Source organism: Leopardus geoffroyi, chromosome X, assembly GCF_018350155.1.
Source record: "Leopardus geoffroyi isolate Oge1 chromosome X, O.geoffroyi_Oge1_pat1.0, whole genome shotgun sequence".
NCBI lineage: Eukaryota > Metazoa > Chordata > Mammalia > Carnivora > Felidae > Leopardus > Leopardus geoffroyi.
This window is the reverse complement of record NC_059343.1, coordinates 41771424-41788391: the sequence shown is the minus strand read 5'-3', so window position 1 is coordinate 41788391 and position 16968 is coordinate 41771424. Positions and strand designations below refer to the sequence as shown.

The following is a 16968-nucleotide window of genomic DNA, read 5'->3' as shown; positions in this document are numbered from 1 at the left end:
TCACATGGCCCTTCTTTCCCCACCTCAACCCCTGCTGTTTGCTCAAGTGCCCTGTTTCTAAAGCACAAAGTTATCAGGAGGCCCAGAGATCCAGTCTCCGTGTGAAACCTTTAAAGCACCCCTGAAGTCCCGCCTCCAGCCTGTTGCCTAGCAGCATTTGCCACTTGACTTTCTGCTCTGCCCTATCTTCTGTCGCCTTGGCAACCCGGGCCCCCCACCTGGCTCTTCTTTCTGTTTCTTTTCCTGGACATAACTCTTTGAATTATCATAGAGAATGGGCCCGTTCAAGGTGGAGGTTTGTTCCCAAGACACTCATTCCTGGCCCTAAGTTTTGCCCCTCTCCCACACCCTAATCATTACTGGGGTACCTTAGATTACGCCCACGCCCGTCTCGGCTAAACCTTGGCCTCACCCCGCTTCTAAATAGTTCCAGCTTCCACCAATGGGCACAAAGCCGAATCCCTCCCTCCCTGGTCCGGCCCCTATTCTAGGTTGAGTCCAGCTTCCGCCAATCAATGCAGAGCCAGGTTCCGCCCGTTTATAACTGGCTGCTGCTCGACGCTACCCTCGTAGGCATTTAGTTTCCACCACTCAACGTCCCTTTGCGTGCCTGGCGGCTGTCCAGCCGTCCTATCTCTGTCCCCTTCTAAACTCGTCTTTTCTAGCCAATCACTATAGAGTTACCGTGCCCACCTACGCACAGCCCTGGCCCGACCCCCTTCCAGGCGGCTGCTACGCCCACTTCCATACAAGTCCAGCTTCCGCTGAGCAGCGTGGAGTGCAGCACCGCCCCGTTGGTGTTTTGGCAGCTGTCTAGGAGTCCCTCATCCACCAATTAGCAGAAAGCAGGGTCCATCGGCCCCTATCCTCGGAGGCTGTCTTCCATATAGGCCAATGAATGTGAGGCAGGCGCCCCCAGGATCTTGTCAATCGCCCACGGGCTGTCAGTCTTGAGCCAATTAGCGTGAAGCACCGGAGGGGCCCGGCACGCCCCCTCGGAACCCAGGCGGCCATCTGCGTTCCATCAATTCCCCTTGGGCCAATCACGGCGTAGCTCTGTGGGGCAGGGCCCGCCTCCCCAGCCTTGGAAGCCGCGCGGTCGATCCTCGGTGTTCTGTCCAATCAACGAGCGGCAGAATGCTCGGCCCCTCCTCAGTAGTCCCACGTGAGCGGTGAGGAAACGCAGGGGCGGCTTCTAGCTGCTGCCGCCGCCGTCGCCGCCGCCACCGCCGCCACCACCGCCGCCGCCTCGGAGCCCGGGCCTGGGGGGCGGTGGGGCTGCGCATGGAGCCCCCGCCCCCCGGAGCTGCCAACACTGCCACTGCGCTACACACAGGTGAGCCCGGGGCCTGGAGGGTGGAGGGCCAGTCCGTGACCCCACGTATCCTTCCCGCCCCCGCGCGAGGGATGTGGCTTGGCCCGTGGCCTGCCTGTGTTCGACTGCCCACCGCCACCTCCACGGCTGGTGGACCTGCCTGTGGTATTGTCCCCTCCCTTCGCCCCTTGTAGTGGAGCTGACCGTGGCCTGACCCCCCCTTCCTGTTTGATAATGGATCGGTCTGCGTGCTTATATTTCTCCCCACCCCACCTTACAGTGGACTCGCCCACGGTCTTGCCCCCACCCCCACTTAGAGGGGAGTAGTCTCTGGCATTGTCCGACTCCTTGACAGTAGGTGCACCTGAGTGTTCTTATTTCGCCTGTCCTCAACTTTCAAGGACCCCGTCTGTGGCCTTGTTTGTTCCACCACTCCTGTTCCTTGTAGTGAATCAATCCGTGGCGTTGTGCACCCCCCCCACCCCCTTTAACAGTGAGTTAATCTGTGAAGTTGTATTCCTGCCTCCTCCAGTCCCCCAGCGCATCAGTCCATGGCTCTCTCACACATCTTTTTTTTTTTTTTACTGTGGATCAGTCTAAAAGCTTGTATTCACATCCCCCTAGTTATCAGCCCATTGCCCTGTCCTCCTTTTTTTGTAGACTGTAGCTCCGGTCCTTGGGCTTCTCCCTTCCTTTTAATAGTGGGTCAGTTTAGTGCTTTTTATCGCCCCATTTTCAGTAGCCCAGTCCATGGCCTCGTTCCCTTCTTTTAATCAGTCTGTGTGATGGCTTTTCTCTTCTACTGTTGTGCAGTCTGTGTGCCTTTCTGCTTCCCTTGCCCCCAGTAAATTAGATGAGCCTTTGCACTCCCCCCACCCCCACCTTTGCAGTGGATCTGTTCATTGGCCTTCCTGTCACCCATGTGCTTGCATTCAGGCACACACCCCCATACCCTCCCCTGAGTCCAGAGCTTTGTAATCCCTCCCGCGGGAGGTGCTTTTATCTTCTCCCTTTCCTTGTGGTGGATCAGTCCGTGGCCTTCTCCCCCACCCCTACCATCCTTCTTTCTTAATATTGGATCACCCTGTGTGCCTGTTGAACCCAGGTGTTTTTCACTCTAGAACACACCCCCTCATATACATCATTAACCACTAAGACATTCGGTCTCACTCCAATAAATGGATACGTTAAAGATAGTGATAATGCCATTAGGAGCCAACATTTATTGAGCACCTACTAGGGACCTGGCAAGGGGCTGTATATTAATGAGCTCATTTAATCCTCACCATCACCCTATGAGACAGGTAGTGAGGAAAGTTTGGCATAGGGGTTCAATACCTTATTCAGAGGTAAGTCCCCAGTTAGGTGACCCCTCAACACAAAATTTTTGAGGCTCCCCTCTCTCACCTCACCCCACCCCACGTGAGACCCCGCTCCTTAAAAACCGAATGACTTCTCATCTCCACGCTTTTGTTTTTGCTGTTCCCCCTGCCTGCAGAGCTGCCTCCATTCCACACCTTGTGTCAGCACCCATCCACCCCCAATCCCAGCAGCTCTGTGACCTGAGTGATTTAACCACTTCCTCCCTGCACCCGATTCCTTATTTGTAAAACGGAGAAATCAGAGCTAGACTCCCCTCCAGTGTAAAGAATGCCCGGGAGTCAATAAAACAAGTAACCTGTCTGGCCTCACCTCCTGCACCTTGTCCTCTCAGCTCTGTTCCAGCCACAGTGAGCTCCTCACTCAAACACATCAGATGTGATCCAGCCTCAGGGCCTTTGTGTTCGTTATATTTCCTGCCTGGAACACTGTAGCCCTGATCTTGCCATGATTCCTTTCAGAGCTCTGTTCAAATGTCAGCCCGTCCCTGACCATCTGAACCTGCATACTTAGCAGGACTCAAGTCCCTTCTCTGCTTTATTGATCCTTTTGCCCCTTATCACTATCAGATACACTGTGCACTTTACCAGTTGATTGTGTTTATTGTCTCTCCCCATTAGAACGGGAGTCCCATGAGGGCTTACAATTTTTGTCTGCTTATTTACTGCTGGGTAAATATACCTAGTATATAGTAGGTGCTCAATAAGAATGTGTTGCATGAATGAATGTGAAAAATATAATTTCAGACGAATCAGGGTGGCGGGGAGGAAGATAGAGATGATGAGGGCATATGAGAGCTCATTAAGAAGCTAGTTGGGATTGTTCATTCAGCAAACACTTAGCACCTACTGAGTACCAGGCACTCTTCTAGGTGCTGGGGATACGGGAGGGAACAGAACAGGCAGAAATTCCTGCCCTTGTGGAGCAGACGCTTGCTAAAAGTGGGTGAGATGGACTATATAAATAAAACAGTAAGTAAAATTAGATCTAGTATGTTAGACAAGCACCAAGGGGGAAAAATGAAGTAGGGAAGACAAGGATAGAGTATGGGGGTGGTTGAAATCTTAGGCACCGGGCAGGCCTCGTTTACAAGGTGACTCTTGAATTAAGGCCTGAAGGAGGTCAGGGAGGGAGCCATAATGTCCAGGGGAAGAGTGTACCAGGCAGAAGGAACAGCCCGTGCAAAGGCCCTGAGGTCAGATTGTGCCTAGAGGGTTCAAGAAACATGAAGGAGGAGGCACCTGGGTGGCTCAGTCAGTTAAGCGTCCGACTCTGGCTCAGGTCATGATCTCACAGTTCATGGGTTCGAGTCCCGCATCCTGACAGCTCAGAGCCTTGAGCTTACTTCAGATTCTGTGTCTCCCTCTCTCTCTGCCCCTCCCCTGCTTGCACTCTTGTCTCTCTCTCAAAAATAAATAAACATTAAAAAAAAAAAAAAAGGAAGAAAGAAACCTGAAGGAGGATGGGGCACCTGGGTAACTCAGTCGGTAAAGCATTGAACCCAGTTCGTGAGATCGAGCCCCACATCGGGCTTGCACTGACCACACGGAGCCTGCTTGGGATTCTCTGTCTCCCCACCCCCACTCGCTCTCTCTCAAAAATAAACATTAAAAACAGAAGAAACATGCAGGAGGCCAGTGTGGCTGGAGGAGAGTGGAGGGAGAAGGCAGGAGGCAAGGTCAGAGTGGTGATAAGAGCCAGATGGTATAGGCCATGGTGATATATAAGGCGGGGGGGGGGGGGGGGGGGGGGAGGAGAACTGGAGAGGGGTGGCTGTGTATCTTAGCTTGATACACAAGCTAAGAGCTAACATTTGTTGGGTGTCTCCCACATGCCAGAGATAGTTTTCTAAGTCCTTTACATATAGTGGCATTTAATCCTCACAAAAGCCTTTGAGAATAGTATCTTTTGAGGATGTTTTACAGTTGCAGAAACAGACGCAGAGAGGTTAAGTAACTTGCTCAAGGTCACACAGCTAGAACAGGGCAGAGGAGTATGAGACTGAAGACCCAGAGAGAAGAACAGATTTGCGAGAGCAGACAGGTTGTTCGTCACATTGGCTCACACAGAGGAAGAATTTTAATTCTGCCTGGGAGATACTGGAACTTGATGATTGTAGAATAAAGGGTTTATCAGGTGTGAGAAGAGGGAAGGGCACATTCATATCCTCAGAGGTGGGGCCTGGATGAACTCACGGTGCCCGTGATGTAGTGTGCCAAACTTGTGGCCACCTTAGAGTCTGTGTACAGCAGTCTGTGTACAAAGACCCTTCCCACAGAGGTCAGCATGGCTTGCTCCCTCCCCCCCTTCAGGAGGGGACCCTCCCTGCTCACCCTGTGTAAAAATACCATCCCTGTCACCTTCTAGGGTCTTCCCCTTCTGTCTCTCATCAAAGAGAACTGGTGTTGTAAAGTGCTGGGATCACTGCCTGGAGCCAAACTGCCTGGGTTTGAACCCCAGCTCTGCCAGCTTCCGGCTGCGTGATTGGGGGCAAGCCGGCAAACTCCACCTCTATTTCCTCATCTGGAAAATGGGAGGATCGTGATAATGCCCACCCCACAGTGTTGCTTTGATGATTGAGTCAAGTGATTTGAATGATATGCGGCACACAGCCAGCGCTGTAGGACTATTTTTAAAATCAATATTATTATTCATAGCATACATATAGGTGTCTAAAAGACCTCTGAGACGATCTCCAAAATTGACCTCCCAGTCTCGCCTCAAAACCTGCTCTCCTGCAGCGCTCCCATCTCAGTTGGTCCTAGCTCCATCGTTTCAGGCGATCAGGCCACAAACCTAGAATCACCCTTGATGATGCCTCTCTCACCCACCCCCATCCTTTTTGTCAGCAAATCCTGTTCACTCTGTTTTCACATTTTGTCCAGAACTCAGCCACCCCTCCCCAGTTCCACTGCCACCGCCACCATCTCTCACTTGGACTATTGCAGTAGCCTCTCCTATCCCTACGGTTGGTCTCTTCACAACAGCCAGAAGGATCCTGTTAAAATCCAAGTCACAGCCTCTTACACACCTCTGTTCACAGCCCTCTTGTGGCTCTCCTCTCACTCAGTCCTTGGAGGGCCCGAAAAAGCCTCACTCAGTCTGGCCCCCTTAGCCCCTCTGTTCTCACCTCCTACCACTTTTTGTGCCCTTACTCCCTCCTCTCTGACCTTGCCAGACTCCTTTCTCTTCCTCTGACCTGCCCAGCACTGCTCCAGCCTCAGGGTCGTTCACCCTGGCTGTGTCCCCGTGTCCTCTGGCTGGATCGACCTGCTCTCGGGGTCATCACAGACCTGACTCTCTCGTCTCATTCAGGCCTTTGCTCAAATGTCAGCTGCTCAGTGCCTACCGTCCCCTGGCTACCCTTTCAAAAATAACAACTCCTTTCCCTGCTTCATTTTCTTCCCATAGCTCTTCTCACCATCTGACATATTTTTGTACTCATTTATCTTGTTTCTTATCTGTCTTCCCCACTACAGTGTGAATTCCACTAGAGCAGGGATTTTTGTCTGTTCACTGCCATATCCCCAGCACCTGGCGCTCAATAAATGCTTGCTAGGGGCGCCTGGGTGGCTCAGTTGGTTAAGAGTCCGACTTCAACTCAGGTCATGATGTCATGGTTCGTGAGTTCGAGCCCCGCATGAGGCTGTCAGTGCAGAGCCTGCTTCAGATCCTCTGTGCCCCTCCCCCACTCGTTCTCTCCCTCTCTTCCTCTCAAAAATAAACATTAAAAAAAAATTTTTTTTTAATAAATGCTTGTTAAATGAATGAGGTGAAGAGAAGTAAACACATTTGAGGTAGGCAAATTACTAGGACTCTCATTAGGGGTCAAGTGGGAAATACGATAAACAAAATAGAAAACCCTGTGTGCTGTTGAGGCTTGAAGCAAACTGTCGGATTTCACTTTAATTGGTAGGTTGGATTTCACCTTAATTGATAGGTTCTAGCGTGAATGAAAGAGGAACTGGTAAAATTGCCTGTCTCCACCACCAGGAGTCACACTGAACTCTTTGTGCCTCTGAAACAGGCAGGTCTTTGAAATAAACCCAGTGAAGCCTCTGATGACAGGACTCTCAAATGTGGACACTTCATGGCTCTGTGACTTGTATAATAGCCTAAAATCATGTCTGCCAAATGAGCTTCAAAACAGCTCGGACCTGAGAGGCTCATACTGTATATTTCATTACAGATTAAAGAATCAAGCTATAAATAATAGAGGAAGGTTCTTTGAAACCTGGTTTGGAAGGTCTTCTGAACCCAACAATCCCAGCCAGTGAACAGGTGATTGATGAAAGCTCATTCCTTGAGAATAAATGGGAAGCTCCATGTTTATTTCCAGTTCACCCTCAGCAAAGAGGGCAGTTCTGGGGTGGTGGGCAGGGGTGGTCCTGTTCTCCACAGGATGTGCTGAAGAAGCAGTGTGGGGGCAGTTTAGCCTAAGGGTTTAAAGGCTTAGACAACTGGAATCTGACTGCGTGGGTCCGAATCCTGGCTGTGCCACTTAGGCTCTGTGGCCTGTACACGTCACTTGGACATTTTGTGCCTCAGCTTCCTCCCCTGTAAATTAGTGATAATAAAGAGCACCTACTTTCCAGAGTTGTGATGAAAGATAAATGAGTCAGTACCTATAAAAATAGCAGTACAGGTCTACATGCCCTTATCCAAAACCCTTGGGGGCCAGATGTGTTTCAGAATTGCACATTTTTCAGATTTTAGAAAGGCAACAAGGTGCACATACAAGATGTTACGTAACACCGCTGTAGCAAAATGTACGAACAGTCACACTGAGTGAGGATCAATAAAGACCAGAAAGGGCCCTGTTCACTTCAAATCTGGTTTTGCCACCCAAAGGCTTATAAAGTTTTCTGTTGTTAGAGCTTTTTAGATTTTGGAATAGTAGGTAAGGAATCAGGAACACATTAGGAACTTAATAACTATTAAACGCTTATCGTACTCCAGGCACATTATATTTAATCTGTACAGTAACTCTGAACTCGGCATTATTATTATCCCTATTTCACAGATGGGAAAATTGAGGCACAAGGAGGTTAAAGAATATGCCCAGGGCCACACCGCTAATGAGTAGCGGAACCAGGATTCCGATCCTGGCAATCTGGCTCTTGAACCTGAGCGGTTGTCTGTTAGGCCATATTGCCTGATTGGAACAATGCCAGCCAAGTGTTATGAACCTAATAAACGTTGGCTATTGCTGTTCTCAAGAAGGAGAACATACAGGGACAGTAACAGGCCCAAGGAATGTGTAGTAGAGAGACAGGAGAGGGCAGACATTGAGTTTCAGGAAGGCTTCAGAAAGGCAAGGCTCCTGTGGCTGGGACTCGAATGATGGGAGAGACTTGTAGGCAGAAGGGAGCCCCACACAGAGTGAACAGCTTTTATGAGGGGCTAGTGGAAGGAACCTCCTGGAAAACTTGATGTTTGATGTGGTGGAGGATACAAATGAAAATGTTCAGGTGAGGGGCATTATACTAGTTTTCCACCCTGGCTGTAACAAACTATCACAAACCCAGCTGCTTAAAACAATGTACGTTATTATGTCGGCACTCCGGAGGTCAGAAGTCCAGGCCGAAATCCAGGTGTGGGCATGGCTGCATTCCTTTCTGGAGGCTCCAGGGGACCATCTGGTTCCTGCTCACTCAGGTTGCTGGCAGAATTTAGTTCCTTGAGGTTGTAGGGTTAAGGGCTCTTGTTTCCTTACAGTGGTAGCCTAACGCTATGTCACAACACCTATATCATTCACCGCGCTTCATCTCATTGTGTAAGTATTCTGTCATCTCACATCATCACAAGAAGGGTGAGTTCAGAACAATAAGATATTGAGAAGAGAGAGCACAGTCCCATAACTTTTATTATATAGTATATTGCCATAATTGTTCTATTTTATTATCAGTTATTTTTGTTAATCTCCTAGTGTGCCCGATTTATAAATTAAACTTTATCCTGTGTGTATATGTATAGGAAACAAACATAGTATATATAGGGTTTGGTGCCGTCCACAGTTTCAGGCATCCACTGGGGGTCTTGAAACGTATCCCCTGCAGAGAAGAGGGAATTCCTATAACCTTAAGTTCATCTGCAAAGTTCCTTTTGCCGTGTAACATAATACACTCCTAGGTTCCAGAGAGTAGGAGGTAGACAATTTTTTCCCTTTTTTTTTTGTTTTAAAGTTTATTTTATTTATTTTTGAGAGAGAGAGAGAGAGAGAGAGAGAGAGAGACAGAGAGAGAGAGCAAGCAGGGAAGGAGCAGAGAGGGAAAGAGAATCCCAAGCAGGCTTTGCGCTGTCAGCATAGAATGCGACGCGGGGCTCCAACTCACGAACCATGAGATTGTGACCTGAGCCGAGATCAAGAGTCGGACCCTTAACCGACTGAGTCCCCCAGGCACCCCAGCATGTGGACACTTTTTGAGAGGGGCATTATTTTGCCTACCACAGTCTGCCCTCTGGCCCCCAAAGATTCACATTTGCCCCACACGCAAAATTCATTCACACCATCCTCGTGTCCCCCAAAGTCTCCTACCATTATGAGGGGTCATCCAAAGCCAGGCCGAGGAGCTTAGAATTTAGTCTGAGGGGGTTTAGGGAATGATGGTGGGCTTTGGGGACAGCGGTGGAGCCAAGATGGCGAGAAAAGGAATCCTCCTCCTGCTGACCTTGGCCTCCTTCTGTGTTCACAGCCTCTCAGCTCTGAGCCGTCTGCCCTCCAGGTACCCCTGGGATGGCGTGAGCACTCCCCCAGCGATGGACCCCTCTGTGACGCTGTGGCAGTTTCTGCTGCAGCTGCTGAGAGAACAAGGCAACGGCCACATCATCTCCTGGACCTCCCGGGATGGTGGTGAGTTCAAGCTGGTGGATGCCGAGGAGGTGGCCCGGCTGTGGGGGCTGCGTAAGAACAAGACCAACATGAATTACGACAAGCTCAGCCGGGCCCTGCGGTACTACTATGACAAGGTAAGGCCTCGGAGGCCGGGACCAGGAACTGCCGACATTTGCGTCAGTCATTTCATTTTTTTGCCTTACTTGTCGGAGCTGTAACTTTGAAAACAAAATTTACTATTTCCTACCCTGTTCTCTGATACTCTCACGCCGGTATTGGGCACCCCAAACATTTAGCTCAGGTATTTCCTTTGGGCTACTGCTTTGGCTGAAACCTTCACAGCAGTGTTAATACTGACTCCTACCCCACCACCCCCCACACAACATTTCGTTTTCTTGTCTTACAGCTAAAAATGTTTGAAAACACCATTAAAAATGACTCTTCCTCATCCTGTCTTCTGGAACTGGACCAGTCCTGGGCTTCTTCAGTTATTTCATAATCCGCTCTTATTCCAGAATATTCTTATTCCCAGCATCAAAATCTCCATGACAGTATTATACCAACCTTTCTGTACCTCATCCTCTGGGATACTGAACATTTTTATCGATTCTTCTCTCATTCCTTTAGCTGAACCTCCAAAATAACATGTATAATGCCAGCCGCACACCCCATTCTCTTGCATTCCCAGAGCAACACTGGTCCACCCCAGTGTTTATTATTTTATCATCTTATTCCTATAGCTAAAATTTTACATTTTCCTTACCCTTTCAGACTCCCACACTGGTGCTGCGTTTCCCCTCCCCCACAATTTACCAGTTATTTCATTTTCTTCTTTATCTGAAACTTCCAAAACAATATTAACGAATACCCCTCTTCATTCCTTTTCTGAGAAACACAGACCCACCCTGTGACATACCTGACCGGGATTAAGAGGTCTCTAAGGTGCCCGAGTGCCCCCCACATGCCTCTTGTCCCCCAGGACAGCCCTGTACCTATGCTGCACACCCTTAATTATTTATAGCATTTATTCCATTTTTCATATTTTATTCCTTTAGCTGAAACCTCCAAAACAATATTAATGAGGCCACCACAACATCCCTGAGATCCTCCTGACCTATCCTGAAATATCTCAGACGTGGTCTGTGATCTACCCAGCCAGCCTTGAGATTCCCCCCAATATTTACACCAGTATTTTAATGCTCTTATCTACTTGCTGTCAGTCACTCCATCTTCTAACGGCCTTAGCTTTAAAGTCTACCACAGTATTAAGAATGGGGCTCCTCAGTTACAGCTCAGTCAAGAAATAAACTGTGAGGGGCACCTGGGTGGCTCAGTCGGTTAAGCGTCCAGTTTTGGCTTAGGTCATCATCTCGAGGTTCATGAGTTCAAGCCCCACGTCAGGCTCTGTGCTGACAGCTCAGAGCCTGGAGCCTGCTTTAGATTCTGTGTCTCCAAGCTCTGTCTCTGCCCCTTCCTTGCTAGCGCTCGCTCTCTCGCTCTCTCTCACTCAAATAAATAAACATTGTAAAAAAAGAAACTGTGACAAGGAAAAAAAAAAAAGCCCAAAACAAAAAGAGTGAGGCTCCTCAGCCTTTTCTCCCTAGTGACGTTGCCCTGTTGTACTTCTGTATCAATAGCTTTACATAATTCTCCATATCAGCAATTCCTCACCACATTCTTCTATATTAATTTAGTCTCTTCCAATATTTACATCAGTTACTTCGTTTTCCTGCCTTACTGCATCAGCTACACTCCCAACACTGTCTTGGCAGCCACCCCCGCAAGGCCTGGCCCTGTTAGCCCCCCAGACACCCCTGGTTCCTGGAGCCTGCTCCTGCACCGACTCCCCTAGGTGGACCCCTTGTGGAAAGGTGCCTCAGGGTGTGGGTGTGTGTCTCTGAGTTGGGGGCGGGCGCGGGGTGCAGACGGATGGCGATGAGAAGTGACAGGGAGACTCGGAGGGCGATTGATGGGAAGGAGACCCGGAGGGGAGACAGGGGAAGGGGGAGAACGGCAGTAGACTAAAGGAAGAGTTGTGGAAGGGAGAGGAGAGAGAGGGGAGAAACTGGGGAGAATACAGAGAAGGAAATCATGATGGGGAAGAGAGGTAGAAACTGAAGGAGAAGGGAGGAGCCCCCAAATCAGGAAAGACGTGGGTGAAAGATAGGCTGGGAGGGGGGACCCATGCAGGGGCAGACACAGAGGTGGGATGGCATATATGTAAAAAGACAGGAGAGGGGCAAGAAAGACCCTGGGAGATGCACCCCTCCACCCTCCATCCGTAACCCCCCCAACTCTGGCCCTCTCCTCTAAGGCCCTCTATCCTGTCTCCTCCCTTCCCAGAACATCATCCGCAAAGTGAGCGGCCAGAAGTTCGTCTACAAGTTTGTGTCCTACCCCGAGGTCGCGAGGTGCTCCACTGAGGACTGCCCGCCCCAGCCTGAGGTGTCGATCACCTCCACTGTGGCAAATGTGGCCCCCACCGCTGTACACACTGTCCCCGGGGACACAGCCTCTGGGAAACCAGGCACACCCAAGGGTGCAGGCATGGCAGGCCCGGGTGGCTTGGCGCGCAGCAGCCGGAACGAGTACATGCGCTCAGGCCTCTATTCCACCTTCACCATCCAGTCCCTGCAGCCACAGCCACAGCCGCCCCCTCATTCTCGGCCTGCCTCAGTGCTCTCCAACACCGCCCCTGCAGGAGCTGCAGTGCCCCCTTCTGGGAGCAGGAGCACCAGTCCAAGCCCCCTGGAGGCCTGCCTGGAGGCTGAGGAGGCTGGCCTGCCTCTGCAGGTAAGAACTGGAACATAGAAATTCAGTAAGAGGGAGGATATACAGTTCCCAAATGAGGAGGCGGGCTGGTGGGAGAAGGAGCATAAACATCCTACTTAGATATGGTGGAAGGAGGGACACAGAAGTTCCCTGGGAGAAGGGGTTGGGGAGGAGAGCTATGCAAGTATGAAGCTACACAAGGTGCCCGAATTTATTTGCTTAACGCATAGACTCTCTCACCTTAGCGTTCATCAGAATCACCTGGAGGGCTTTTTAAACTCGATTGCTGGGGCCCACTCCCCAGAGTTTCTGGTTCTGTGGATCTGGGGTTGAGCGCAAGAATTTGTATTTTTAACTAGTTTCCAGGTGAGGCACATGCTGCTAATCCATAAAGCAAATTTTTGAGAACCACTGCTTTCATGAATGGGGGCAGTGTCCCCGGGAAGCCCACCCTGAGGGGCAGCCCTGTCCCTGGAGAGACGCTGCCCCAGAAGAAGCCCCACATCCTTGGCAAAGCCCCACGTCTTGTCGATGTACCTGCCTTGATGTGCGATCATGCCCCCTGCTACAAAGTCCTGCTTTCCAAGAGAAGTCCTTGGCTTCGCTAGCCCAGCAATCCTTATGCACCCCCTCTGCCCGCCCGCCCTCCTCTCTCAGGTCATCCTGACCCCACCCGAGGCCCAGAACCCTAAATCAGAAGAGATGAATGTGGATCCCGGGTTGGGCAGGCCACTGCCCCCCGAAGTGAAAGTGGACGGGCCCAAGGAAGAGGTGGAAGCCACTGTCGGTGGGGAGGCGGGGTTTGTGCAGGAAGCCGCTAAGGCCGGGCCGGAAGTTCCTCCTGCGGAGGGTGGGCCGGCCCGGCTGCCCGCGGTCGTCATGGAGACAACAGCACAGGTCGGCGGTCTCGCGGCTTCCACTGCTTCCAACACGGAGATCGCCCAGCCTCAGAAGGGCCGGAAGCCCCGGGACCTGGAGCTTCCACTCAGCCCGAGCCTGCTGGGTGGCCCAGGACCCGAGCGGACTCCAGGATCGGGAACTGGCTCCGGGCTGCAGGCGCCGGGGCCAGCGCTGACCCCGTCCCTGCTACCTACGCACACATTGGTGAGTGCCTGTGCAGGGGTGGGGCGAGCGAGGGAGGAGCTAGACTGTGAGAGCCAGTGTGGTTTCTCTGAGTGAGCGGGAGGGTGGGGCCTTCGAGCCGGATTGGCTGCACTGAACCCCAGGCTGGAGGGACGGGGCTTGATTAACGCAGGGCCCACTAGTCTCCAGTGCCTTGGGTTGGGCTGTCCGAATGAAGGGCTGGTGTGGGGAGTTTTGTGGGCAGGGATCGAGAGGCTGTGTGCGGGAACTGTTTGGGGGGGTTGGGGCATGGGTTGAGGAACCTGCGTGGGGCTTTTTGGTCTGGGATTTCCTTAGCGGGTTTCCTGTGAGGTATATGGTTGAGTGGGATGTAAGAGTTGGAGGTTGATCCTAAGCTGATGGGTTGGTGACTTAGGAGGTTGAAAACGGCATGTGGATGGGGTCTTGTAGGTGGTCTTGCCCAGCGAAGCTGGAGGTGGGCTCTCAGGAGTTGGGAGGGGTGGTCTGTATAACATTGGAGAGGTGTCCTGGGCTTGACCTTAGTAGTTAGGGTGTAAGCCTGTGCAGTTTGGGAAGATAATCTCAGAAGTCCGAGTGGGAAATCTGGTGGGGCTGGAGCCAAGTTCCTTCCATTTTCCCACACCTGCCCTGTGTTCACTTGAGTTTCACCCACCCCTTCCCCCACAGACCCCGGTGCTGCTGACGCCAAGCTCGCTGCCCCCCAGCATTCACTTCTGGAGCACCCTGAGTCCCATTGCACCCCGTAGCCCAGCCAAGCTCTCCTTCCAGGTAGGATCCCCTTCCCCCATCTCGGAGAGGGTGAGAGACCCTGGCATGGCCCCCATCCCTGACCTTTCCCTATTTCTGTCCCCAGTTTCCGTCCAGTGGCAGCGCCCAGGTGCACATCCCTTCCATCAGCGTGGATGGCCTCTCAACCCCCGTGGTGCTCTCCCCAGGGCCCCAGAAGCCATGACTACCATCACCACCGCCACCACTCCCTTCTGGGGTCACTCCATCCATGGCCCTGAACTTCTCTCCAGCCAGCCGTCTCAAGGAGAAACATAGTTCAGCTGACAGACTTGTGCTCTAGTTGTGGTAGGGTAGGGATTCTTAGGAAGGATCACTCAATAACCCTTCCACAGGAAACACAACAACTTCTCTCTTCTTGGTCAGTTCCCCAGTGGCCGCCCTTACACGTCTCCTACTGCAATGGTGGGGGGCGGTTTATTTATTTATTTTTTGAAGGCCACTGGGAGGAGTCTGGCCCAACCCTTTTAGGGGGGTGGTGAGGACATCTCCCCCATCTCCGCATTTTTCCCCTAAGATGAGATAATCAGGGTCTGGCTTGAGAAGGACCTTTTCTTTATTTATTTCTCAGCCGGCCCTTGGGAAGCTGAGGGAGCCCTGTCTCCATTTGGGGGTGTGGGTAGAAGAGGTAGCTTATTGTAGTTTATTATTCCTGGCCATACCCAAGGGTCCAGGAAGAATTTGTGCCGTTTAACGGTTTGGGAGTCTTGGCTGAGGAAGTCTCACACCCTTGAAATAGGATTTTCCACCTCCCCAGCCTCTCTCTCAGATACCATCTTTTTGGCCAGGGAGAAATGCTCCTTTTGTTCTTCTCCCCCTGAGAAGCCATTCCTGTGTCTGCCAAACTCCTGGGGTCCTGCCTGTTACCTCCCAATGGAGGGTTTTTTTGGGGGGAGTGGTCCCCGTCTGGGGGGCCCCTCCAGCCAGTACTCCAGGTCTCCTTGTCCCCCACCCCTTGCCATTTTGATAGTATAATCTATTTTTAAACAGGGCTTTTCAATAGGGGAGAGGGGAGCATCTCTTCCTATATCTGAGATGGGGTGGGTGGGAAGGAAGGGATTTGGGGGGGAATCTTCCTGCCACCCCCAAGTGTTTATTTTTGATACCAAACGTGTATTTTCAGCTCCCTCCCTCCCAGCCCCCCAATTTCCTGCGGGCGGGTACAAAGGACCCTTTAAGTGTCCCTGGAGTTGGGAGGGAGGAATGGGGGGCATAAAGCCTATCCTATCTTAATTCCAGGCTGGAGAGGAGGGTGGGTTCAAAAGACTCCTGGGCTCACCTCCTGTAAGCACCGGTCCAGCCCGGGCCTGGGGACCTGGGGGTTGGTGATTTGGGGGACGGTGCTACACCTGTCTCCACCGTTTGTTTTACTTCCCCAAAAAAATGGATCTTTTTTTTTTTTTTTTCTAAGAGTCCCAGAGAATGGGGAATTGTTCCTGTAAATATATATTTTTAAAGGTGATGTTGGAGTCTGCTAGCCGTTTTTCCCTGAAGCCATTGGGACTGACTGTGACAGGCAGGAGTTTGTATGAAGGGCGGTGAGGGTGTGAAATTGACTACGAGAGGTAGCATGGCGGTGTGTGTCAGAGAGACTGCAGATCGGTGACCACATGTGTGAAGAAGAGAGCAAGTGTGGAGAGCTGTGATCGTGCATGCATGCGTGTGAAACCGTGTATGAGAGAGTGGTGGCTGTAACCACAAGCGACATCGTGTCTATGTGAGAAGTTATGGCTGTGTGGCAGAAAATCACTGTGGGACGGAATGACTGATTAAGGTACTGTGCACGAGACCGGAGGTGCGTGTGAAGTCCTGTTTAGGCAAAGGTAGCGGGGGCCACACCCCCGACACTGACAGGCTGATGATGGTGAGCGAGACAGACCGAGTGACCAAAACGATGTGTGAGCCTGTACGGGCACGAAGGTGCAGTAGAGATGGTCAGAGACACTTTAAATAAGCAGATGACCGGGGGATGGTTTGTGTGTGAAACTTCACGCAAGGCTGTGGTAGCAACTGAAGCCATGGCAGCCTTGTGGGGAAAATCGATGGTACGAGGAGAAAATGGCTGTGAGGCCAGATGGGTGCCTGAGACACAAGATCCAGGAACGCGTGATTGTGTGTGTCGACACTGTTCGTGTGAGACTAGCAAAGACTGAGCACCTGAGAAAAGATGGCTCTGGCCAGGGAAGCGTGAGGCTGCAAAGTGTGCATGCGCATGTGTACGTGTGCTTTGTGTGCGTGTGTGTGTGTGTGTGTGTGTGTACCTGAGACGAGTGGAAGATTGATTACAGTTTCTACTCCAGTCTAGCCCGGAGGCTCAGGGGGAACTGTGACAGCAGGAGAGAAAATGATGGCGAGGCCGAGTGACTGAAACAGTACGAGAGACCACATAAGTGTTTGTGAGTGAGAGCCGAGAAGGAACACGGCACTGTGTGAGAGAATCAACAGCCCAGCAGTGTGTGAGCGAGTCTGTGAAACATCTCATGTGGGACTTTAATCAGAGGGTTTTTTTTAAATATTTTTTAAGTGTATTTATTTAGAGAAAGAGAACAAACTGGGGAGGGGCAGAGAGAAGGGGACAGAGGATCTGAAGTGGGCTCTGCACTGACAGCAGAGAGCCCAGTGTGGGGCTCGAACTCACAAACCGTGAGACCGCAGCCTCAGCCGAAGTCGGACACTTAAGCCACTGAGCCACCCAGGTGCCCCTAGTTAGAGGTTTTAATGTGTGTGAAAATCAGAAAATGAGGCCCTGGGAGGCCATGGGATTGGTATGTGGGAG

At 51.4% G+C, this 16968-nt stretch overlaps 1 protein-coding gene across 2 annotated transcripts; it reads left to right on the top strand.

Annotated features, from left to right (window-relative positions):
* Positions 1 to 1121: 1121 nt before the first annotated feature.
* Positions 1122 to 15654, top strand: ELK1 (ETS transcription factor ELK1). Of its 2 annotated transcripts, XM_045470726.1 has the most exons (7): positions 1170 to 1336; positions 8414 to 8471; positions 9391 to 9664; positions 11874 to 12323; positions 12960 to 13406; positions 14073 to 14174; positions 14260 to 15654. In XM_045470726.1, exons 3-7 carry the CDS (start codon positions 9455 to 9457, stop codon positions 14356 to 14358), a joined length of 1308 nt encoding a protein of 435 aa, XP_045326682.1. In that variant the 5' UTR covers positions 1170 to 1336; positions 8414 to 8471; positions 9391 to 9454; the 3' UTR covers positions 14359 to 15654. The 2 variants fall into 2 exon arrangements, with proteins under 2 accessions (XP_045326681.1, XP_045326682.1); XM_045470725.1 differs by lacking the exon at positions 8414 to 8471 and having other exon boundaries at positions 1122 to 1336.
* The last annotated feature ends 1314 nt before the right edge of the window (positions 15655 to 16968 follow it).